The sequence below is a fragment of the Drosophila arizonae genome, chromosome 4 (genome assembly GCF_054131065.1).
Source record: "Drosophila arizonae isolate 15081-1271.41 chromosome 4, UAZ_ARI_1.0, whole genome shotgun sequence".
NCBI lineage: Eukaryota > Metazoa > Arthropoda > Insecta > Diptera > Drosophilidae > Drosophila > Drosophila arizonae.
The window spans coordinates 4,328,234-4,353,508 of NC_142924.1; the positions used below are offsets into that span (position 1 = coordinate 4,328,234).

Sequence of the window (25,275 nt, forward strand, 5' to 3'; positions counted from 1 at the left end):
TGCAGCAGCTACAACAAAAACATTCATTTAATCACATCAGCTGTTAGTTTCGTTTAGTTTTGGTATATGGCGCAGCAGCAGTGAATCTATTTGAGTTTTGCCAGCGCCACTAGCAGGAATGAGGTGGCCTAGTGTGTTAGCAGCATGACGCTCGATCGAGGAGTCGCGGTTCGAATCCCGATCGATGCAACTGATGTTAATTTTTTTTAATTGTTTCAAAATATTTTTATATTTTATTAAATGAGTTTGGTATTTTATTTATATTTTTAAATACATCGAAATTGAAATTTCAGCCATACTAAATGAGCATTTTTATTTGTTGGGTTCAGGGTAGTATCTAGTCGAGCACTCTCGACTAGAGTTTTCTTACTTGTTTTCTTTTCATTTTCTTGATTTTCATTTCGCTTTTTGTCATTCCTCTCGCTCAGCTTTTATCATGTTTTTCTTTCCTCATTTTTTTTACAATTTTTACTTTCTGTTGTTGTTGTTTTTCTCCCCGCCCCCCTTGGCTCGTCGCTTGTTTGAAGTGCCACGCTCTATTTACAGGCAAATTGTCTGTAGTCCTTTTAACAAATATTGTGTTTCTTCCTTTCTCTTTCTGTTTATTTTTTCTTTCTATTTTTTTCTTTTTGCATATTTAGCTGACACACCAAATGCTCCGCCTTCCGCTATCCCCCCAACCCCCATCGCCCACTAAAATGTGAAAACTGCGATCTGGCCTCTAGTCTAGACATTGTGGAATTAGTACTCGCTTTAGCCTGAAACTGAAAATGCATAGCCACGCCCCCTCCCCGGGCCAGAGCCGCCCATACACTTAAAGCCGGTCGCTTGAATTAGCATCTGAGCCAAGTGCGCTGACCTGCAGAGCAGCAACTGCTTTTTTTTTTATGGCGTCCACCATTATGCGGGTCGAGTCAGTGGGGATAAATTTGGAGCTCCATTTTGTTTTGAGTGGTTATATTTGTTTTAGTGGATTGCATTTAGCTCTTCCGGCAATTGCAGCACTTGTCCCTGTTAAGTGTGTAATGCGGATGCAACTGCTGTATTGCGTGGATTGCTTGTGTTGAGTGATTGAAGGGCTAATTACGACCTAGTTAAGTTAGTTGAGTATTGGGCAAATGATTGACAGACTGACTGATTGATTCGTTGCTAAGCTAGAGCTTGGCCGTATGCTTGATTGACAGGCAGTGCACTCGATGGTTGTAGCGGTAGTTAGTGTGATGTATTGATTGCTTGTTAAAGTGATTGATTGATTGATGAACTGATTGAGCGATAATCTTAGTTTAATGTGGCAGTTACTTTCTACCTATATATGTAAATCTCTTCACTTTCTCTTGCTACCTCGCTCTTGCTCCTCTTCTCTGCCTTTCTATGCCTTTTTCTCTCTATCTCTCTCTCTCTTTCTCCCTTGCTCCCTGTTTGTTTGACTCATATTATCTCTGCCTTCCTATATCCCGTTTCTCTGCACTATCTCTCTCTCTCTCTCACTCAATCTTTATGTCTCTCTCTGAATCGCTTTCGCTTTGAATCCCTTTCCCTCAATCTGTCTATCTTTACTCTCGACTATTGTCTCTCTCTTTCCCTCTCTCAATCTTCCTTATCGCTCCCTGTCTCTTATCTCACAACTCTACTATAATATTTTCGTCTTCCTCTTTTGCCACTTATATGCACTTCTGCTCGAAAGCTTCAACTTATCTCTATCACCCCGCTTTCCGATCTGCTGCCCAACTAATGGGCATATCTCGTTCCCTCTCGCCTCCTTGACTTTCCCCCTCTCTCTCTCTCACTCTCTCTCTCTTGCTCGGTTCACTGCCCCGACTCGCAACTGGAAATGAATCCTACAATCCAACGACTTGCAAATATGTCGATCCAGCTGGTGGGAGTAACGCTCAGTTTCAATTACACACGCACTTGGCAAATGTCTTAACGTCTGCTCCGCGAGAGGGGCATCTGTGGGGGCGTTGCGCATAAAGTATGACCCCTCCTAGTAGACGCTTTATCCCCCAGCTCCAGCGCCTTGCCTCGCAGCTCCTTCTATAATGTTTCCTCTGCAATTGTTGCGCCTTTTATTTGTTTGCTTTCTGCTGATGTTTTGCTTGTTGTTTTTGCTGCTGTTGTTGTTGTTGTTCTTGCTGCTGCTGTTGTTGCTCGTGTCGTCGTTTCGTGTCATTGCCTTTGTTTGCTTTGCAACCGTTTGCCTCAGTCTACTTTAGGCATACACTGAGCGAGGGAAGGAAACCGTGTGAAATTCCATTTCTAAATAATCTCAGTATCAAAGCTAATTATCAAAGAGTTTGAATTGAAATGAATAAATAAATTGGGACATAATATAATAGAATAGGTATATATAATATAAAATTATTATATATTAAAATTTAATGCTAAATTCAACTCTTAAAACAGCTAAAAAATATGATTTTAATATTATAGTTAAATTTATTTCTGTAAAGCTGCAAATTTTAAATAATTAATATTTTAATATTGTTTTAAAAATATATTTTTATTTTTAAATAATTTTTTGAATTAAGAAATTAGAGAAAAAATATTTTCTTCTTACTAATTAAATTCCTGTTTTTTTTTTTTTTTTATACATATATATATATATATATATATATATATATATATATATATATATATATATATATATATATATATATATAAATATTCTTTTATATTCTATATATTCTTTTTATTCTATCTCTGCTATGCTCTCTATTTATTTAATATTCTCTGTAGCAAGCTGGTCTATTTTCTTGCAGTGTATCTGCTGAGTTTTTCCCTATCACGGTTTCGTGTTTATTTTCTGCTTTTTTTCTACATATATATTCGGAGCATGGCGAGCGTTACAGTTACACAAAAGCGAAAGCGGGCGCAAAGAGCACGGACACGCATGTTGTGCGTTCTGTGACCCGACTGCTGAGTCCTGCGTCCTGTGTCCTGTGTCCTTCATTCTGTGAACCCTTGCAGCAGCCCCTTTAGCCCAGACACACACACAGCCGCCACTCGTTAAAGGTAAAAATTTATTGTGTCTTATTATTATTTTTTATTGACAATACGTGACGCGTACGCCAAAAAGGACAAATGCTCTATATATATACATGTATAGGTATAAGTATATAGATGTATATTTGTCGCGTCTGTCTGAGGATCCTTGCATACATAAAAAGATTTTATGCAATCGATTGCCAAGCGCCTTTTGTTATTTTATAATTTTCGATTGTTTTGTTTTGCTTTGCAGCGTTCGCTATTGTTGTTGTTGTTGCTATTGCTATTGTTGTTTTTGTTGTTGTGATTACTTGTATAATGCCGCTTCTCTTAGCAGCTGACATTGCGCTTTTGTTTGCTCGACTTTTCTTCTCTCTCTCTCTCTCTCTCTCCCTGTCTGTTTTGCCTTTTCTTCGCTCATCCGCCCACCCACATTGTGCCCGCATTTGACAGGACGTGGCCCCATTAAAATGCGCTTAGACCTTCAACTAGCGCCGTTAATCATTATTTATTGTGGCTGGGACAATGGACAGGCAGCGTGTGCCAGCTACAGTGAAACATCCGTGGACTGCACACAAATAGTTTGAGCAGCAGTAGAGCGGGAGAGACATGAACGAAAATGAAGAGTGAAGAGGAATGTACTTAAGGAATTATTTTTATAAGCCCCTGCAGAAGAGCTGTTCTTTTATGGAGCTAAAAAGCCAGAAGTCATGAAACTATAGCATTGTATATGAATAGGCTAAGTTAAACATAATTAGCGAAAGTTAAAACCGATTACTAGAAAGAGGAATTCTAAAAATTTTCTTTTGAAATTTAACTTTTCAAAAATTTTTAACAAGAACCATAAACGACTGAAAAAATACCTCTGCAACGGAGCTGTTCGCTTTAGTCGTGCTCTACTGTAGTCACCTAGTCTGCGCCACCACAAATCGAAGATTACGGGCGAACAATTAAGTTAATCACATCTGTTTTGCATTAATTTGACGACCTCTTCAAAATAAAAGCAATGAAGACATTGCGCATACGCCCTGCTATCGCGTCTAACCAATCTACAGGAAGGCAAAAAAGAGAGAGAAAAGGCACGAAGAAATGTCTCCCACTCTTTTTTACTTTTGGGCGCACAAGAAAAGTTCTTGAGCAGAAATTTCCAGTTACCTTTCGCATACATACACACACACACACACACACACTTAGGCAGGTTGTCGACGACAACAGTTTATCTATGGCTCGCAAAAGTTTTCGCAGCTGGGGCTGTGCCTGAGGTTAAGTTTTTCGTTTGCTTCAATTAATTTTCATTTGTTTACTAATCTAACAAATTAAACTAACGGTTAGCTCTGTGCAACACAAATGCCGAAAAGGACTTGCCATACCCTGTAGCCACTTAGAAAGTTCACTAAATGGGGCTTACAGTGAGATGAAGAAGCAAATGTGGCGGATAGTAAAAAGTGTTGATGATTAAGCTTTCATTTGTATATATAATAAATGCTTTCACCAAATTTACATTAAAAAAAAAAAAAAAAAAAAAAAAAAAAAAAAAACTTAAAATTTTCTTATAGCTACTTCAATCGATATTTATCGATGGCTATATGAGAAGTATTTTGCTTATTTCCTAGCCTATCATACAGCTAGAGCGCACATTCTTAGTTACAGAGTAGCTCCCAGTCAGTCACTCCCCATGTTAACTTTTGCCTTCTGCCGTTACGCTTTCCGCTGTGGTTTGGGCAGCGGAAATTGAAAGGATTTCGCCTGCGGGTGTCTGCTATACACTTTTTTCAATATTATTTGGCCAGGACATTGTCTGGCTGAAATTTAAATCATAATTATACTGAATGCTGACTCTTGGCTCAAAGCACGCAAATTTGTGTGCAAAAAGAGGAAGAAGAAGAAAATCTCTATTGCTTGCTTTGCTCATTTAATCAACTAGCTGATTTCTTATCAATTCGTATCTATTTCGCATCCTGACCCTTTGACCCGGCTGCTTTTCTATTTCCTTTTAGCATTTCCCCCCAACGTTTTTGCAAATAAAATAGATTGTTGTGTATTTAATGTTAATTAATTTTGATGGGGTTTACTAAGCGAGCCTAAATGCTTATTCTTTGCCTGCAGCCACGTGTCTGCTCTAAAAATAAAACGACTTTAACTTTCTGCAATTCCGGCTTTTATTTAAGGCAAGTAAATTGGCAAAAGAAATTACGCTTTGATGTGGCCGAGCAGAACGAAAGAGTTTTCCACTTAAGCTCAGATTTATGCCGAAGTGCCACTTGTATTAAGCATAATTCCAGAGAAATAATTTATATTTACGAACTGGACGCCAGCTGGAATCTGGGAAGGATATATGTATATACTAAATGTAAATAAATATAATATAGTGTTTAGTCATGTGAGATGAGTCGAGTTAGCTTGAAGCACATACGAGTAGCTCTCACATGAAGTATAATTCCGAAAACTAGCACAGCTAGCTAGTTTCTAGTTAAATCCAATTGGAAGGGGAATGAGAAGAGCTACAGTTTAGGTCTAAGCACAGTGTTATATAGTTAAATCTAAAGCCTTTACGAGTAGACTTTTCAAAAAAGTATTCGAATTTAAGAGCAGCTGAGCTGGACCTCATAATTTAATTGATGGTTAATATAGGGAAATAGATTAACTCTGTTTTAAGTTATTATTTACATAACACATAATGTCTTTAATATAATAAACTATATTATATTATAGATATACTAAGTATAATCTATATCATCTTCCACATAAGCTTCAACTCTTATACATATATTTGTATACATATATCTTAAATTTATATATCTCGTATTTATCACAAGATTTATATCTTCATATGGGTCACATTAACGCAATAATTTGTTCCTTCATATGCTGCTTCCTTTTCTTCTTCTTCTAGTTGCTGCTTGAGGGCTGCTAAATTAATTGCGCCTCACATATTTCTCCAGCTCCGACTCTCGAGTTTTCAAATATTTTTTAGCTAAAATTCTTAGCATTTTCAGCTGAAGGCTCTTTTGAGTGCACCTGGCGCTACCTAGTCCTCTCTCTGTCTCTCCCTCTCTCTCACTCACTCCCGCTGGCTGTCGCGTCAAATGTCGCGCCGAAAATTATACCTCTGGAAAAAATGGCAAATAACAGTGTACACAAGTCCAACATTCTCTGCAACCTGCTCCTTACTCAGCCCCTCTTTCACTCACTCGCTCTCTCTGGCTCTCTGTCTCTCTCTCTCTCTCTCCCTCTCTGATTCATTGTGTGCTGGCCAGCCAAACAACTTGGCCATTTTTTCCGGCTTTTCTTCACGTTGACGTTGTGAATGTCGCTGTTGTAGTTGTCGCTGCTGCTGCTACTGCCGCTGCTGTTGTTGTTGTTGTTGTTGTTGTTGTATATGCAACCACGCCCACCGCAGTCGCCCCATTGACTGCCCGCTTGGCTGGCTTTTTCACTGCCTCGTTTTATGTATTCAGTCTCAGTGCGCTCACTTGACTTTAATTCTTTTTTCACACGCCCACTTCGCGGCCGGCTGGTAAGAGTGCGGTAGGGTGGGGAGGTTGGGGAGTGAGGGCAAGAGGTATGCGAAGAGTGAGTGAGACGGAGGGCGGCCAGAAGGTGACTCAGGTGCATGGCAAGTGCAATTTTCTAACGGCTCTTAAGTTGTGCCACCGCAACAGCAACAACAACAGCAACAGCAGAAACAACAACCCAACAAATCCGTGTGGCAGGCACTACAACTTCAACAAGTAAGGGAGCCTAAGTCAGCAGGTGCTCGACTAGAAAATACCCTACAGCAAAAGCTTAAGTTCTAAACCATGAATTACAAATAACTCTAATTAAAATAGGCTTATGAATGCTAAAGAAGAATGGAAGTATATAACTAATTAATCCTTCCATTCATCAACATCCGAATCCATATTTACCTAGACTCACAGCCTACAGGGTATATAACAACACGCTCGCTCGGCTATGCACTCGCAATCGCAATCGCAGTGGCATTCGCATTCAGATGAGCATGTCAGTCGAAAGGTGCGCCAAGCTTCCTTCCTATTTCTGCCGCTTCCCCCCGCCCCTCTCCCACTTCAACTACTCTGTGTGACTCTATCTGCTCCTCCGCCTGCTCCCTTGCTGCTCCACTCCACTGGCATTCGGTTGTAATTGCTGAACATGCCAAGTTTTGTGCAATTTTATGTAGATTTAATAGCTTCCTCCTGGCGGATTTTCTCGTTTCGTACTTGTCTCACATTTCATTGCTTGCGTGACATTTCATTTCGCTCAGATTTGAGATATATGCATATGCATATATATGTATGCACTACACCCATTACTCGAATCCTGAATTACAAATTCTCGCTCTTGTAATTGCTCGGTCAAGATAGTCCAGTCAGTCGGCTCTGACTTTAATTGATTTGGAAAGGCGAGGCTCGCGTGGCCAACAAACTTCGCTCCATTGCAGCGGAAAACTTTGTTGCTTTCGCGAACGCGACCAAAAAACTTCCGCCACTCGACTTATCGGCCATTCCAATCGACTGACATGTTAATTGACAGACAGACAGACGAACAGTCAGGTAGTGCCGGACCGAGCCTATCCTTGGCTGAAACTTCGATTGATTGGCCACTTTTCTTTTCTTTTCTAATTTTTTTGGTTGTCGCCTTTTAGCTAAACTGCTGTCAGAAGTTAAGACAATATTTGTATTTGGTTCTCAATAGAACTGGCAGGAGAAGACAAATCATAGAAGTAAGCGAGCATGTTCATGAAAAAATTTCGGAATATAGTTAAAGTGTGAGAGCCTAAAACCCAATGAAATTGCAGATAATTTGATGTTTCAAAATCAGAAAACAGATCAATGCTGTAAAATGAATATTTTAAAAACAAAAAATATGTTGAATATTAAAAAAAAATATTGAAAACTTAATAAATTAAAAAAAAACAAGTAAGAAAGCTCTAGTCGAGACTGCTCGACTACGAGATCCCCTGAACCCTTGGAGCAATAGATATTTCAATAATTTTTCGCGTCTTTCAGCTTACACAAGAAACACGCACACACACACACAGGCACGTACGCACACACAGGCACACATACACACACACGCATACAGACACACATACACAAACACATACCCACACAAGCACCCACGCATAAACACGCATGGGCTGCAGTGTGCGCTTACTATGAGAACTTAATAGTTTAATAACTTTTTTTATGGACGTACGATCTTCATGAAACTTTCAGATTATGATTATAACATGAATATGCATGTAATTGCCAAAGCACAAGTTTCTAGTATTTGAAATACGCTTTTTACAAAAGTGTGGGTGAGGGGGTGAATTTAGAGGTGGGGGGTTAATTTTAACAAAAACCGAAATTGTATAAATTGCATGTAAGCATACATTAAAAATTTGGAGACTCTAGCAATAAAGGTGTAGAAGATATAATTTTATAACTGGTTTTCGATAAGGTTTTTTATCGATAAAAAAATATCGGGATGAGTTATCGATTTTTAATGATAAACTTGATATGCGCGCTGTAATTACGGACATTCTAAAAAAAAATTGAAGTCTCTAGCTCTTATATCTTCTGAAATCGACGCGTTCATACATACGGACAGACGGACAGACGGACAGACGGACAGACGGACGGACGGACAGACGGACAGACGGACAGACAGACGGACAGGGCCAAATCAACTCAGCTCCTCGCCCTGATCAAGAATATATATACTTTGTGGGGTCTGCCACGCCTCCTTCTGCCTGTTACATACATTTCAACAAAACCATTATACCCTGATTTCCCATTGAAAATGGGTTCAGGGTATAAAAATGTCAGCAAAAAAATATAAATAAAAAATTTATCTATTTACGCAAAACAACAATTTTTTAAATTTAATTAATAAATAAAATAAAAAAGTGTAAATATATATAAAAAAAAAAAAACATTTATTTTTGTCATTTAAATAATTCATAATTTTAAATGATTTCTAAGCACTTAAAGTCAACTCGTTTATTCTTCAATCTCGCTTTTCACTTTTACTCGTTGCCTTACACATTTCCATTAAAATTATGCATTCATTTAGTTTGCTAGAACTTTCTAGTTCAATAAAAAGAAAAGTTGACTCGACTTGGCGAACTGCTTATAAATCAAGTGGAAAATGTGATTGCAATAATTGAATACTTGAAGAAAATGCTTTTCCACTTATGCATATTAATTGACTATTCAAATAGTGAAATGGTCCATTCAAGAGATTAAAGGAAAAGCGAAAGCTGCTATGAAATGATGAAATATTTTAACCATTAAGAAGAAATATTTCGAGAATTAAAATAAGGCAAAATCATTTTAGTTTGAATAATCTTTGTTGATAGAGAAATATATTTTGTTTGCTCAACATTTGAATACATGAGCGCATATTTATTTCTATTTAACTTTTCACTTAAGCTTTATTTTATGAGTTATTCCACCAAGCTAAGAAATCTATATATTTAATAAATTTTCTATAAATGACCAATAAGAAAATTTACATTTCCTAGCTTCATATCTATATATTTTTTTTTGCACTTTAATAAATCAAATACCATAAATAAATATGTTTTCCTTAGTTTTAAAGCTGTTCACCCCCCTTCACCCAAACAAAAAAAAAAAAAAAATATATATATATATATATATATGTTTTCTTTGAAGTTTAATGAAAATATTCTGAAAATGAATTATATCTTTAAATTTATTTCCACTTTTCACTTTGAGCCCTTGAAATGTTTTACAAACTATATTCTGCTTCGTTGAGCTAAAAACTAAATTGCTTGATTTTTGGAAATTCCTTTTGCAGCTTATTATATTTCTCTATCTATATCAAATGTTCCCTCTAACTCTGTATCCATCTCTCGTTTTCTCTCTCCCTTTCTCTCTCTCTCTAGCGCTGCCTAAATTGGCATAAAATTTGCTGCTGCAGCTGCTTTTAATGTATCTGTCAGATACTTTGGCACACATTTTGCATTTTATTTGTAATTGCTCGCAATTCACCGCAACGCAAGGGGCGGACGTTGGGGCGAAGGAAATAGGGCGCTCTGGCTGAGCTGAAGAGATGGAGTCTCATTCAGCAAAGCAAATACGCAAAAACAACAGCTAAAGCGGAATACTGGGTGAAGGCGAGGGCGGGGGCGGGGAAAAGGCGAGCCTGACAAGAGGGCATGCTTCTTAGTGAAGCACACTAAAAGCAGCTGCCAAGAATTGTCGCGACTTTTCATCATGGAGGGCGTTGTGGGCGTGCCCATTTGCCCAGCAAATAGACGTTGCGGCTGCATTTGCATTTCCAATTGGAGCTGCAATTGGAGATCTAGTTGGAATCTATGTATATATATATATTCCAGCTGTACGTTTTCGCTTTCATTTCAATTGTAAATATAGTATGCACTAAAGTAATTTAGTTAGTGTGCGTGTAAGCACAGTGAATGCGCGCTAAAGTGAACAGTAATATAAACAATAGGGAAATATATAAAATGAAGAGAAATTTAATATTGCTTTAAGAAAGAAAAAAAAAAATAAATAAATAAATAATAAAAATAATATTTATAAAAAAAATGCCTTTAATAAATGTTAATATTCCATTAATTATTTTATATTTCAAATCCATTTTTCACTATGAAAGTAACTTGTTTGTAAAAAAATTGTAATATATTGTATAAATATTTAATAATAATAGCATAAATAAATATATAGATTTTTATTTATTTTATTTTATTGTAATTATTTTAATATATATATTTTTTATAGTCATATATAAAATATGTGTATAAAGTTTTACGTTATTTTTGCACTGAATAAAAATTTACAGCTTTAAGTCCTTCAGAAAATTTAAGCAAGCTTAGCATTCTTTATGTAGCTGCAATCACATATATTTTTTATTGTTTCGTGCATATAATGTGGAACAGAATATATCACAACATTCCCCAAAAACAAAGCTAAGCTACATCTGACAATTTGACATTAAGCTGTTCCTTAATAAAGTTGCCACTGTATTTGTGTAGCTGTTGCCGCTGCTGTTGTAGCTTCTGCTTATGCTTTTTATTTGCAAACGACTAAGCACAGAATCTCTATCTCTCCCTTCTCTCTCTATGTATACGTGTGTGTTTGTGAGGGGGTCTGGGTTGTTGTTGTTGAGAGGCAAACAGTTTGGTCTGGTCTGCTCTGCTGTTTGTCTTTGCGGTTGCAAATGCATTTTTCAAACAAATTGCAAATCATTGCCTAACAATAGTTCCAGCTCCGGCGAGAAGAAGAAGCAGAGCGAGAGATACAAGTCCGCCAATGGGAAGGCACTGATTCGAAAGCCCCGCTCTCTGGCCACGTCTGTGTGTGGCTTTTGAATCTGGAACCGCATTGACAGTGATTTAGTTTTTGGCTTGCAGCACACATTTCACACACGCAGTCTATTAGAAGCGAAAGCTTAATGCGGAATTTAAGGGTAATTTGTCAGTGCAGAGGCAGCAGAAACATTCACATTAAATTACATTTAGGTTCTATTTCCGTTTTTATTAGTATTTCTATTTCAGGAATTGTCAAATTAAACTGACTCAAAGTTAATTTGCAAAGAACTTTGACAAACACAATGAGCGCGCGCATAGCCGACAGCCATTTCCCAAGAATTTCGCCTTGTTTACTTTGATGTAGCAGAGAGACTAGCGCGCTCCATAAAGCTATATAAAGTTCATCTTTTTCATATTATTTGCTCATCCATTGACCCACAAAATGCGTCAGAAAGTAGGCTGCAGCAAAATTATATTTAACTTGCACTTACTTGGCGCTATACTCCTTGTAGGCGAGTGTATATGAGTGTAAATATATATCTATATATATTATTTTATATTTAATGTATAAAGTATTGTGTTTATTTGCACTTGCACTTGTATTTGGCACAAACACTTTAAAGTTGAACAAACTTGTTGCACAGTGTGGCACAAACGACTTAAGTCGCACGCTCTTTAGAGTATGCAACACTTTGTTTCTGGTTTTCGCCGTGATAAATGAGCAGAGTACCGTTATTTTGTAAACGCACTCGCAGCACACTCCAGCACACGGAAACAACACTAACGCACACTGGGTGGGCTAAAAAATGTGGAGCAACACGTTGTTGACACAAAGACCGCCTAACGAAGACTAATGATAGCGCTTCTCATTCGCGTCTCATTCGTTTCGCCAAGACTCCAAAATTGGAAATATCGCAACTGCTACTGCTGCTGCTGCTGCTGCTGCTGTTCGCCCACGTTGCGTGCACGACGAGGGTTAAATACGAACTGATTGTCAGCCAGTGTCCAAGTGTTTGCCAGCCGTTCGTGCCATACGAGCCGAGCGGCACACGAACGCACGAAGATGCAGCAGGCAGCAACAGTGAAATTAAGAGCACGACTGCGACGGGCAGCGGGCATAGAGAGCGCCTAAGCGCTGCCCACCCACCCCCGCTGCACAATTGAGCTATAAAGATACGTTTCATTTCACACTGTCGCCTGCTCTTACATTTCGGTTTCGGTTTCAGTTTTCATATTCCACTTTCCACATTCCCGCTGTGCAGTGTTTCGTTTTCCTGTTGGTCCGTGCGCCTGCGCCAGCCACGTTCAGTTGCTCTTCGGCGCTGCGCTCTTCCATTCAATTGTTGAACGCTGCTTTCAATCAAAATCTGCAACTGCTGCACCGGCTTGCATTGAATGTGTCAAGTTGTGAGAGAATATTTTCGTTTCGTTTCATTCCGTTGCCATTCTGGGTCCGTCTGATGCTTTAAAGCAGTTGCTGAAACTTTGTATGTCTGCTCCATTGTTGTTGCGTGTTCGCATTGTTGTTGTTTGTTTCGCGCGCAACAGGTTCAGTTCCATTGTTTCCCCCCCGCAGCTCACCAGCACCGTTCCGTTGCCTTTGACGCACATTCGTCGTCTATGGCTTTTCATTGGCCTTTCTCACAGGACTTTGGGTGGCTTCTTTTGGGCCACCGCTCACTCCCCACCCACACAACCAACGCTCGCCCACTGCTTGTGTATTTATATATTTATTTGCAGTTTTTGCTTGTTTATTTTTGTTTATTTTATTTCTTTTTTCTTGTATTCCTTTTATGCAAATAACAGCACAAAATCGTTTTCTGCACGCTTTGACTTTGACTTGAGAGTATGTGTGTGTGTGTGTGTGTCTGACTGTCTGTATGCTTGTGTGTGTGTGTGAATTTGCATATAATTGTTTGCATGTTGAGTGCCTTTTAATTGATTTTATTGGCTTGCTACAATAACAACAACAACAACAACAACAGCAATGGCAACAAATTTCACCACAATTTCTCATTTTATCGCGTGAGCTATCTCTGTTGGCCAAGCTTATTTTATTTACTTGCCAGCAACCCAAATTTGATATAAATTTACAATTTATACGCCTCCTTATTTATGCACATACATACATACGTATCGAACATAAATAAGTATGTATAAATTATGCAGCTTATGAGCTGCATGTTTAATGTAGGTCGTAAATTGTTCGCAGCTCACAGAATATATATAATATATAAGCATAAGTGAAAATCGATATTGTGGCTTAATGTGCTAAAAATCTGGCATTCGAGTCTTGAGCAGAGTATTAAGGGATTATGGGCAAGTGCATCGAGCGTGACTGAAGGCAAATTTCAAGACTAATTGCGGGATTATATTATGTTGGGGCCATTGCACCTAGAGTTTATTGGAGAGAGTGGACAATGCACTTGACTATAAACAACTACTGATGAGCTCTTAGTTTTGCTCAATATCAAATTAATTTATCGCTAGAGTGCCGAGTAGTTGAAGAGATATCGAATTTCTACATATTTTAATTTTATAATAATATAACTAGATATATTGTAATTTAAAATTTGTATTTATACTAATAATTGAATATTAATCTATTATTCAATTAACCCATCAGTTTAATTATATATAAATGCATATGCATAGAACAGTTCACCTTTCGAGGCATGTGAGGGAACTTTTAATCAATCAGTCAATATAAATATATATTTACTAGTATACATATTATATATTTACATATTTTATTGCATTGTCAGTTTGAAATTTAATAAGCATTCAGTAATCTTTTTTGCTTAGATTATATTATATATAATATTATATATTTATATATAAGAAATAATATTTAAGATTTGGGAAAATGTACTTTAAGTCAGGCTGGAGTCAGGCGTGAGTCTGGCAAAATCTAATCAGTGAAAATGCGAAAAGATTTTTCGACGAACTGCGTGAAACTAATTTAAAACAGCCGCCAACTGTAATTAGGCGCTAATGAGTTATGCCCCAAAAACAGGCCACAACGAGAGTAGCCAAGGCAACGACCACAGGACAACAGCACCGCAGCAGCCACAGAATTCTCGCTCTCCCTCTCTCTCTCTCTCTTTCTCTCTCGCTCTCTATTCAGGCAGTCGAAACTAGTTGAAATAAAAAAAATCTCCAACTTCAACTCGTAGCTGTAGTTGCTGCTAATCAAAAACTGCGATTCATTTGAATGGAAGCAGTTTGTCGCACTCCCTCTTCCTCTTCCTCTCTCTCTCTCTCTCTCTCTCTTTCTCTATGCCTGTCTGCCTGTTAGCGACAGCCTCTTCTCATGGGCGTGGCTGTCGGTGTCAATGTCCTGCTGCAAACGCATCTACTCTTGTTGCCAAAAGGTGATAATAATCAGACAGGCCGTTTTAACAAGAGAAACGCCCCACACAGCCCGCCTCCAGCCACACGACTTTATACGCTTGCTGGGTGGTCAGCATAGTAATCCATCTTTTGCCTTGACAATGGTTGCTCAGTGCCCAAAGCCTGTTGGGGTGAGGGCGTGGCAGCTAAGCACTAAAGCCCCCCACAAACAAAAAATGAAACTAGATACAAATATCTTTGGCACTGAATGTGAAATATATGCATGTGTGTGTGAGTATATGCGCATGTGTGTGTGGCCTTTAGTGTAATTATGGTGGCATCCACAGGACATGTCGTTGACAAGCTCAAGTTGGGCCAGTGTCTCCCTCATCTCTCGCTTACAGACAACACAACTTGCCTCACACACACACACACACACACTAGCAGACACATATTAGTAAACCACCATAAAACACACGCAGTGCCACAACAGAGATTCGACCAGTGGGTGGGCCATAAAAGCGGATCCGCATGCGTCCAAGTTCGTAAAGTTGATTCATTCATGGCAGAGAAATTTATATGGTCATGACGCGTGCATCTACTGCCAGCCAGCCAGGCAGGCCAGGCCAGGACGAGCTAGGCCAGCACCGCCAGGCCGGCTAGCCCTGCTAAGGCGCCAGCTAAGCGCAAAACTATAAAACAAAGTTAGAGCAGCTGAATGAACGAATGCGGCTACCCTGTACATGAAATGAGCAATGAATTGTGAGGAAAATAATTGGGAAATCGGGTTCGAGTTTTCTATTCCATAAAGAACGAATCTACTCCGTTTTTTAGCTATCTCTTTTCGATAATAAAAGTAGGCTACAAACCGACTCTCTATGGTCTCATACAACCTTTCTTCAAACCTTTTCAATGTTCTTAGGGTATCAAAACAACTAAAACTAACTACGGCGGACTTCTCCTGCCGCCGCTGCAGATGCCGAGGCGAAAGCTGCTGCGACTGCTGCTGCTGCTGCTGCTGCTGCTGCTGATGATGATGACAATGACAATGACGATGGAGCTAATCCATCCGCATGCTGAGCACGGCAGGACGCCAGCGAAAACGTTTTTCCAAGTCGAATGATTTATCTTGCATAGCATGCAGAGAGCACTGGGTAGGCAGCATCTCAGTTCATTCGCTTATTTTGGTGCGCGCCAATTAGCCAGAAGTGAAATGCCAATTGGTATGCTGATACACTGAGCGAAATCTGCAACAATTTATTGAGCTTAGTTTCACTTATTCATAAGTGCCTTCTTGCGACGCTTTGCAATCTTGGCCAGCTCCGCTTCCGTTGGCCGATAGTCGCTGTAGCGCGTTACCCATGCATCGGCCATCCTATAGAACTTCTTGGGATCGTTGACAAATTGATTACTGATCTCTATGCTATACGGATTTTCTGGCTGTGGATCGTTAATTGTCGCAATGAGCACCTGCAGCACCGTATCGATGCGCGATGTGGGCTTCCAGTGCTCCGCCTCGAGTATGGGCAAACAGATTTGGCCCCGGTTATTGATATTCGGATGATAGATCTTCGTATTGATGTGCAGGATTGGTGGCCGAAAGGGATAATCTTTGGGAAAATCGATTTCCAGATTAAAGGCGCCCTTGTTATAGGGCGGACTGCTGGGCAACAGCAATGCATTCCACTTGTATATATTATCTTTCTCAGGCTCTAGCAGTTTTAGCTGATCCAGATTTTTGTAGTTCATCATCATCATCAGCTCGTTCTGCATGCGCTTCGGCCCATCCATGATGGGCTCGTCCTTCTTCATGGTTGCAGCTTGGTTTTTGTGTCGTTTTGCCCGATTTCAATAAGCGGTTATACAATTTTGTCTATAATATTTCTCTCAGTGTACTGAGAGTGTGGGAAATTGTGTATTAATGCATGAATAATGCTTAAATAGATTTTACTCATTCAGAGTTAGCTATATATGCCTACTACTCATTGGCCTCTTCTATACGCTTTAAAGAGTCTGTTAAATTCAAATGTTCAGAGAGACAAAGCAAATGGACTGCTCTCATCTCTTGATAATTGAACCCAATGGAATCTTCGACTGCATCTCCTGCCGCTTCATTCGCATTCATTTGGCCAACTGCAATATACCCTTTGGCTAACCATTTGCAAAGCAGCAGAGAATGGGAAAAAGCATAGAGAGAGAGAGAAAAAAAATTGAATACAGAAATCCTTTCACATTGACATTAATCCCCGAAATAGCCGCTTAAAAGGACCGCCTGACGTCGACAGGCTCTGACAGCAGCACATTAGGATCAACTGGGAAAAAGCAATGGCACATTGAAAAGGATGAAAGGTTCTCGAACGGCTCATATATGCCGCGACTCCAGCTGCTGCTACAGCCTTTCACTTGCTCCTCCTTTGCTTGGCTCTGTTACCAAAGCAATTTTTATGTAAGGCGCAAATGTTGCTGCTCTGTCCGAATTACTCTCTCCATTTCCATCTCTCTCCCTCTCTCTCTCTCTCTCTCTCTCGCTCTGTCTCTTTTGGTATTTTCAATCTGTGCATTGAATTATGCACATAGTAGGGTCCAGTGGCAAGTCTGCACATTCGAGATTTCTGGCAGTGATTCCATGAACAAGCTATTGGCATGCCTGTGACTGGCCATGTGATGTGATTGCCATTGACATTATAGTTTTCAATTAGGTGAACATCCGAAAATGGACAGAGGACACTTTCTCTGCGCTCTCTCTGCCTCTCACTCTATCTCTGTAACTGGGACTGCCGCAATTTCCAGCGTATTCCGCATTCATAAATATGTTAAGATTCCCGAAAAAGCATAATAAAACCCACTCAAAAGGAAAGCAAAGCTTTGACACAGAATCTCAGCCTCATCCCTCCTCGCTTCCCCTCCCCCACTCTCCATCTCTGTCACTTCCTTGCGACATCGTCGACTTAGACGTTGCTCTGCTTCGCTCCGATGGGAAGCTTGATAACAAAAACATGAAAATTAAATATCAAAAATATGCGACGCAAACGAAACAGCAACAACAACAAGCTGCTGCTTCTTTGTGCGTGTGTGTAATTATTTATGTTATATGTCATCATCATGTAAATGAAACCAAGGCGAAGAGTGCAGAGACAGCCAGAGAGAGAATGAGTGAGGGGGAGTGCGAGGTGAGTAAAGATGAAGGCCATGCAAAGTTGGCCGGGAACGCAGCATGACGTGCGTAACGGGGCGTCTCTGGTATAATTAGGATATGTATACATGTAGTTGTATGTGTGTGAGAGTAGGTATGTGTGTGTGATGTAAATAAGTAAAAGCTGTTATTGTTGGGTAGTCGAAACTTAAATACTCTTATGGAAAATGTGAAAAATGTTGCTGTAAATAGATTTTATATTCATGTTGTAGGTTGTTTAAGAAGGTAGAGATAAAATTAAAAATAATTTATATATATTAGTTAGTATTCCAGATAATATAGTAGTTTTTAAATAGCCTTTTTAATGTAATTTCTGTATAGAAATAGAAGAGAAGGATTTTATAGACTGCCTTTGTGATTGCTAATCAAATTATTATATAATTCACTAAACTTTATGAAACTAAAACAGTTATAAAAGACTAAGGAATATGCTTATAGCTTAAAATTGAAGAATAAATAAATAAATATATTACGGTACTCTTTAAGCAGTCCTCATATGCTTACTTAGTTATCTAACTAGTCCGTTTTAAGTCCTGCTCCATCTCTGCTTCAAAAAAACATAACATTTCGCAACACTAAAAAAATGCGATTAATCAGTGTTATCGATAACATGTCAGTGCCCAAATGCCTAACCTCAAAAGCAGCGCCAAGATAAATGCGCGTCACGCAGAAAAAAAAGAAGAATGAAATGAAAGTGGGGAGAATATGTCTGCCAAGGCGTCTGACAGCGCTGCGGGATGCAAATGCGTTTGCTGGCCAATCACTGTGACTGTGACTGCGACGGTGACTGTAACTGCGTGTGTAGCTGCGAGGGAGTTGGTGCTGCTGCTGTTGTTGTTGTTGTCAGTTAATGCCTTTGCTATGGCTGGCATCAACGTATCCGCCATACTTTTAGCATAAATAGCCGGAAGCGGAAATGTAGATGACGCTGAGCTCCCACTCATAGATACACGCATGCTTACACTGGGAGAAAAAGTGTGACAACCTGCAAGAATAACTCGTTTGACTGTGGGGAAATAATAAAAATGAAATAAAAATAAAAATAATGTAAGTTAAAAATTTGGCCATTTCGATTATTCACTTTCGGCTTTTTTTTATAATTTTGTTGGCTCCTCTTTTTCTTTCAGTGTAGTTGTTAGCATGTGTATGAGCCTTTGGAGCGCCTGCAGCTTCAGCTGCGCCTGCTGTCAGTGCCATTCCCAATCTCAATTCGCAGCCCAATTCCTTTTTGCCACCCGGCTCTACCTTACTCTCCTACCTCCCGCCCTCCTCGCAGCGCTTCGCCCCTTCCGTTGGCGTTTCTGTCATTTGTTTAGCTGTCATTGCGGGCGTATTGCCGCTGACAGCTCGTTGGGAGCTGGAAGGCTGATGCTGACGCTGACAGTGGCGATTGGGATGGCGATTGTGATGCCGATTCCGATACCAATCCAGGCATTGGCGCCAAGGCGGCCTCCCACAAAGAAACCAAATGAAAAATCTGGCAAAAATTAGCAGTCGCCGCATTAAATCTAATCTGATCCGATTTTCTATTACCAATTGGCAGCTGAGTGGGATGTCTGTGTGTGTGCAAGTGTCTTGTCTGCTTATGCCTGTCTGTGTGTGTGTGTGTGTGTGAGTGAGTTATCGCTGCTTTTCTGCGGCTCCGAGCAACTCCAACTCCTCCCTTGTCACGTCTGCATGTGTGCACTTTAATCTTTTTATCGCACTCCAACACTTCAGCAGCTCAGTTTTTGGGCCGGCTTTTGCGCCGCTTGCTCCACTGTGGCGTCCTTTATTAGCGCGAGAATCGTCGCGTGCGACTTTTCCTTTCCCTTTCCTTTTCCTTTTATTTGTTTGTTTGTTGTTGTTGTTGTTGTTTTTGTTTTATTTTTTTGGTTTTTTGTTGGTTGCTGTGCCCTTCTGTATTTCCATTGCCATTTCCATTTGCGGGCTGTCAACGACCCTTTGTCGGCCTGTTGCTTTCTGGGCTGTTGAAGTCGTGATATATGAAGCGATTAACATTAAAGGTGCCTAATTGATTCGACCAAAGACCAGCTTATTTTATGGAGCTGGGGCAGTGAAGGCCACTGGAGAGCTTAAGCTGAGCCGAAGGGGCAGTCAAAATAAATTTTCATTAAGAAATTATCGCTCGTGTGTTGCTTAAATTTAAATTAATTATATATGGTTTATCATCAAGTAAATGGCGGCATACAAGGACACGTAGCCAACGCCCACGCCACTCACACACACACACACACACACACACACACACACACACATGCATGCAGCTGCAACAGCAACAGATTATTTATGCCTTCAGTGAACGCATATACCACACCGACGACGACAACGATAAAGGGAGCTGTACTCGGCGCTGCTTGCCACAGAGCTCGTACAATATTAAATTGCATGAAGTAAATAAGAGTAAAGTACACACCAGCGCACACACACACACACACACACATTCAGTCTGGGGAGTCCTTGTGCCTATACCGACGGCAGCTTAAAATTTTGTTCAGGGCTACAAAAGCAGCTGTTAATGGAATCACTTTGAAAGCTGAATGAACTATAAGCTGCGAGCTGTAGGAATATGAGCTGTTGTTATATACTCTATCGTAGCAAATATGGACCGTTATTATATACTCTATCAAGCAGTATAAAGAGTATTACGGCGACGTTTAGAGAATGAAAATGTGGCATGTATTGTCTAGTTGAAGAGGCTGTGTAGCTGAATTACTAATGATATTATATGTTAAAGATGAGATGGTAATGTGGCCAGAGAGCTTAAGCTTTAGGATTTTCCGATTTTTTTTTTTACCCCATAATTTGAGGGAATATTAGCTTTGGGAAAATTTATATAAAGGCATGTTCGTCTACTCAGCCGGCAGCCCTCTTATATAGTACAAGTTGATCATTTTTATCGGAAACTCAATCCTTGCTAAGACTACTCTAACAGCACATTCTACAACATTTTTTTGATGCTGATGATCTGAAATCCATTTCAAAAGCCATAAAGCCTGACAGCCACAACCCAGCTAACCCCGCACCTAAATGATCGGCTCTACTTTCGAGAGTATACGTCATAGTGTGCACTTTGGAACTAGTTCGCATGGAGCGAACCGAGCCTCGCTTTGGTGTGCCATGCGTCTTGCTATTGAGTGCGGATTAATCGGGCTCACTTTGTCATAAATAATGCAAACCAAACGCTGCGCCGGCATTCAGAGGAGGAGAGCAGTCGGGCTGTGTTTGTGGTGCTGGTGCTCGGTGGCTCAATATGCAGTTAGCTGCGCTCAAACGTGGTGCAATTACTGCAAAGCTATGGCAGGTCCTGACAGCTCCTGCCAGCCATTGCCAGCTCGAGCCCGCTCGTGTCGGCAATGCCTGGCGTGTTCGTACTTAATGACTTTTTCACGTTATGTGCGTGCGCTGACATTTTCTTGAGGCTTTTTTGGTTGTGGGCTCTGCCACCTGTTTTCACCTGTTGCCTGCTGACTGCTGACTGCTGCCTGCTGCATTTAATTGCAAAGCAAGTTTGCATGAATTTGCGGCTGCTGGTGATGACAATTTCAAAGCTTGAATAGGATCAGGGGCGAGGCCTTGGTCCATGTGGTCCGCAAGCCAACATTATGGTCCACTTTGGCTTCTGGGCTGCGGCTTAGCCGCTTCATAAGTAAGTGCTCTTAAGTAAAGCTCATATTTCTCTGGAGCAAAAAGAAGAAAAATACGAAATAACTTCAAAGCTATCTTCAAAGAAAGAAAGAGCATAAAATAAATCGCTGGCAGCCAAATCGAAGGGCAGCTACAAAGCCCAAACACACACTCACACACACACACACACTTGTTTATCTATATATACAAACATACATATTTATATATGTATAAAAGTTTGTGCGCTTATCATAAAATGTTTAATAAAACACATCTGCCTGCCCTTAAAGGAATATTATTATATATGAGCCACAGCGGGATTTGGCCAGAAGACTTGAATTGGGCAAGCAGTGGAAATGATTTAAAATATATTTTTCCTTTTGACAGCCACATGCCAAAATCTTGCTTTAAATGCGGCTATTAATAATAATAAGAAGAAGATGAAAAAAAAAAACAGGTCTAAAACGAAATTCAATAAGCGTGATTTGAACAGCCAACGGTCAACACTGTCTATCGCCCTACCATTTCACTCACTCTCTCTCTCTCTCTCTCCATCTCTCCTGCATTTCTCTTCTGCTTACTGCGCCTGAAAACTGGGCAAAATATTTAAGGCGGTCGGCCTAAGGATGCCAATAAATCAAAGCGGAAAAAAGGTTGCCGAACAATGTGCGGCATGTGTAGAATTTGCTTTTGGACCACACACATACACAGGGAATTACAGACCCACTCACACCTACACACATGCACACGTTCAAAGAGTTATGCGCTCCTGGGGCACATTTTGCGAGTGTGAAAAATATTGAGTTTGGGTTTCAGTTTCAATTTGTCTTTAAGTGTCATCTGGAATGAAAACAATTAAACAAATTGATTGAAGCGCTTAAAACTCGAAACGAAGAGTCAAGAGTGTATTATGGAAAATTCTCTTCTGGTAATCAATTTTTCATTGTATATCAATTTAGGCTTTGGTTTTGACTTTCAATTGTTTAATTGTTGTTTCAACGTATTTTTAGTAGAAGTTGAAAAAAATTCTGCTTCGAATCATATAATATATAAATGTTAAAATGTTAGTTAAAACTAGGAAAATAAGGCTCTGTGCAACACTTTTCCCTGTATAAAACATGATTAAAATGAAAACTTTATAAACATATTTAGTTTCGATCAATTATAAAGTATTCTATCAATGAATTTCTGCTGAAATATTTTTCGAAATTTTTGAAACACTCCGCAAAACATTTTACAGCTTCTAAAATAATTTGAGAAACTTTACGAAATATTTGATATTTACTGCAATAAAATGCATTTTTGTTGTTTCACTTTAACAGAAAAAACACACACAACATTCTCTCCATAATTTAGTTATACTTATGTGTATTTCACTTGAGAAACCCTTCAAATTCCTAATTGTTTACAAATATTTCAATTAAAGCCAAAAAACTAAAACTCAAACCGAATGAATTTTTGTCGTTTTTGCGGCTTCGTCGTTCGAGTTGGTTAATTGCATTTTTTGCACATTTCTTTGCGTCGCGGCGATGGTCACGTGCATAAACCAAGCCAACGCAAAACGAAGGCAAAAACTCACAATTCAATAAAATTAATGGAAAAACACATACACGCATACACTCACACACACACACTCGTACATAGACGGCCTGGGGCAAAGGAAGTGTCAGAAATCTATGAGTAAGAATTTGACCAATGCAATCGTGAGGCGAGCAGTAGCAGTCGTCGCCCGTCTGCCCAAGATGCAGGCCAGTTGGAGGGGGGGGAGGGCGTTGAGGACGTCAAAGCAAAGCCAGGGTGCGAGCGGTTTGGTGGGCGTGGCGCGTGCTAAGAGCGCAAAGCTTGTAAGCGGCTTAAAGTTGTACAAAGTTTTTCAAGCGCATTCGCCAGTCACCAAAGGCGACGCAGGAAAAAGTTATGAGTGGCTGTGGATCACACATACATAAGCACATACACACACACACACACACACACACACACACATACACACATATACATGCGCACATGCACATTTACACTCTCATACAAAGAAATATGTAAGCTTGTCGCGGCTCCATTGCAAAGCCCAGGGAAAATAAAGTAAGGAGCTACACTTGGAGAAAATGTGGAAAGTGCAGTTAATAGACTGAAAAATAATTTTAAATAAGGTGATCAAATAATATTGATGGAAAAATAATTGATTAATTGAGTACCTTATGGAAGTCTTATGCTGCATTTAAGCTGCTTTATATATAAAAATAATTTTTTGTAAGTTAAAAGTATTCGCATAGTTTCTCGCTGTGTATAGATTGCTAACGGCAACTGGCTTTGATGGCGGCCGCCTCGCCTACGTCGTCTCTGTCGAGTGCAGAAAAAAGCGCCCAGCTGGAGCATGTAAAAGGATTAAGTTCGCTTAATATCATTGATGAGCGTGCCAAAGACCATAGCCAAGCACAGCCGAAGGAGCAGCTAGCAGCCAGCAGCAGCAGCTTCTTCTATTTCAGCTCTCACTACACTCAGGCCGAGTGTCCGTAATGCTTGCTTTCTATGGGACTTTGTTTCAGAGAGCACAGATTTGAGCTAAGCGGCTGAGTCAATAGTTGAGGCGCTAAAGCAGCTGCTGCATTCCCAGCTGCGAGCTGCAGCAGCGGGCAAATAATTTTCATGAAACTTACATTGAAGCAACCACCCGCTCAGCTGTGTGCCCCGAAGGTCAATCGTGGCCTAATTAAAAATGCAATAGCCGCCGCTTAAAAAGTAAACAAATGCCAGCAAAATAAAAAATAAAAGTACGAACGATGAAAATTATTGCACGAGTTACTCACGCAGCCAACCTTATGCAAATATCTTGAAGTGCGTAGCGCGTAACGAAAATTGAAATTAAAGCGAAAAGAAAAATGAAAAGCTTGGAACAATACACAAATGTAATGAATATTTACGAATTCGTAAGAACAACGTCAAAGTGCAAAACACGTGCAAAATCTCACAAATATTCCCACACACATTCCCTCAACTGAATGTGAAAAACAGCAGATAGAGTGTGTGTGTGTGTGTGCGTGTTTGTGTATGTGTGGGGTAGAGTAAAGATTGCCTTTTGTATTTACGCTCGAAAAATTACAGAAAATTTTCATTTAATTATGAAAATACGTAGCCAGAGCCGAAACTCGTCAGTGTGCTCAGCTGCCAAAGTTGATTATTTGACAGCCATTCCACGTGCTAATTAAAAGCAAAGGCAAAAGTTGTCAGACTGCTCGGCAAACTGGCCAAAAGTTCGTTTTTCCCAACCTATGTTTAACCAATGCCAGCAAACCTCGAGCCATAATCGCAATTGTATCTTTACACTCGGGACTTACCCTTTTTTCTTCACACGCCCACAGAGCGACGAGGGAGAGAGAGACGCCTGGGTGTCGTTAGAGCTGCAATGAAATAAACATTTGATGTACTTCAATTAGTTTGTTGCAATTGTGCAAGGATGTTAAGGCTATATGGATGCTCTATGGTATATAGATATAAGGGAAAATGCAGTATAGATAGTATGCAGTATAGACTTATAGAGTTGGAACAATCATGAGAGTATATTAAAAATTGATTGACTAGTTAATTGAATTGCTCTGAAATAAACAAATATTTCATTTATGTTTATTAAGATTTTGCTTTGATAAAGGAACATAATATTGTTGATTGATTGATTGACTGATTAAAATTGCAGTTTAAATATGTCCTTTACTCAAACCCTTTAAAAATTTATTGATTAATTTATTGACTGATTGAAGATAAACGCAAAGCATAAACTGTAAAACTCAGAAAGTTGATTTTTGTTTCAAGAAAATTGCGTTTTCTAATTGCAGTGAAGAAAAGGATAGATAGCTAGATACTC

At 39.6% G+C, this 25,275-nt stretch overlaps 2 protein-coding genes across 3 annotated transcripts in view; both read right to left on the bottom strand.

Annotated features, from left to right (window-relative positions):
- The window catches only part of Con (leucine rich repeat protein connectin), a 172,607-nt gene that overhangs the window by 48,756 nt on the left and 98,576 nt on the right, over positions 1-25,275 (bottom strand). Inside the window, exon 3 of one of the 2 annotated variants that reach the window (XM_018008501.2) lies at positions 24,752-24,814. The gene's annotated coding sequence lies outside the window, so the exon portion shown is untranslated. Of the gene's footprint in view, positions 1-11,757; positions 12,267-24,751; positions 24,815-25,275 lie in introns of those variants that run through there. The other variant, XM_018008502.2, reaches the window with a different exon arrangement.
- On the bottom strand, positions 15,824-16,584 carry LOC108614395 (ubiquitin-conjugating enzyme E2-18 kDa). Its single transcript, XM_018008503.2, has one exon. It carries the CDS (start codon positions 16,409-16,411, stop codon positions 15,872-15,874), a length of 540 nt encoding a protein of 179 aa, XP_017863992.1. The 5' UTR covers positions 16,412-16,584; the 3' UTR covers positions 15,824-15,871.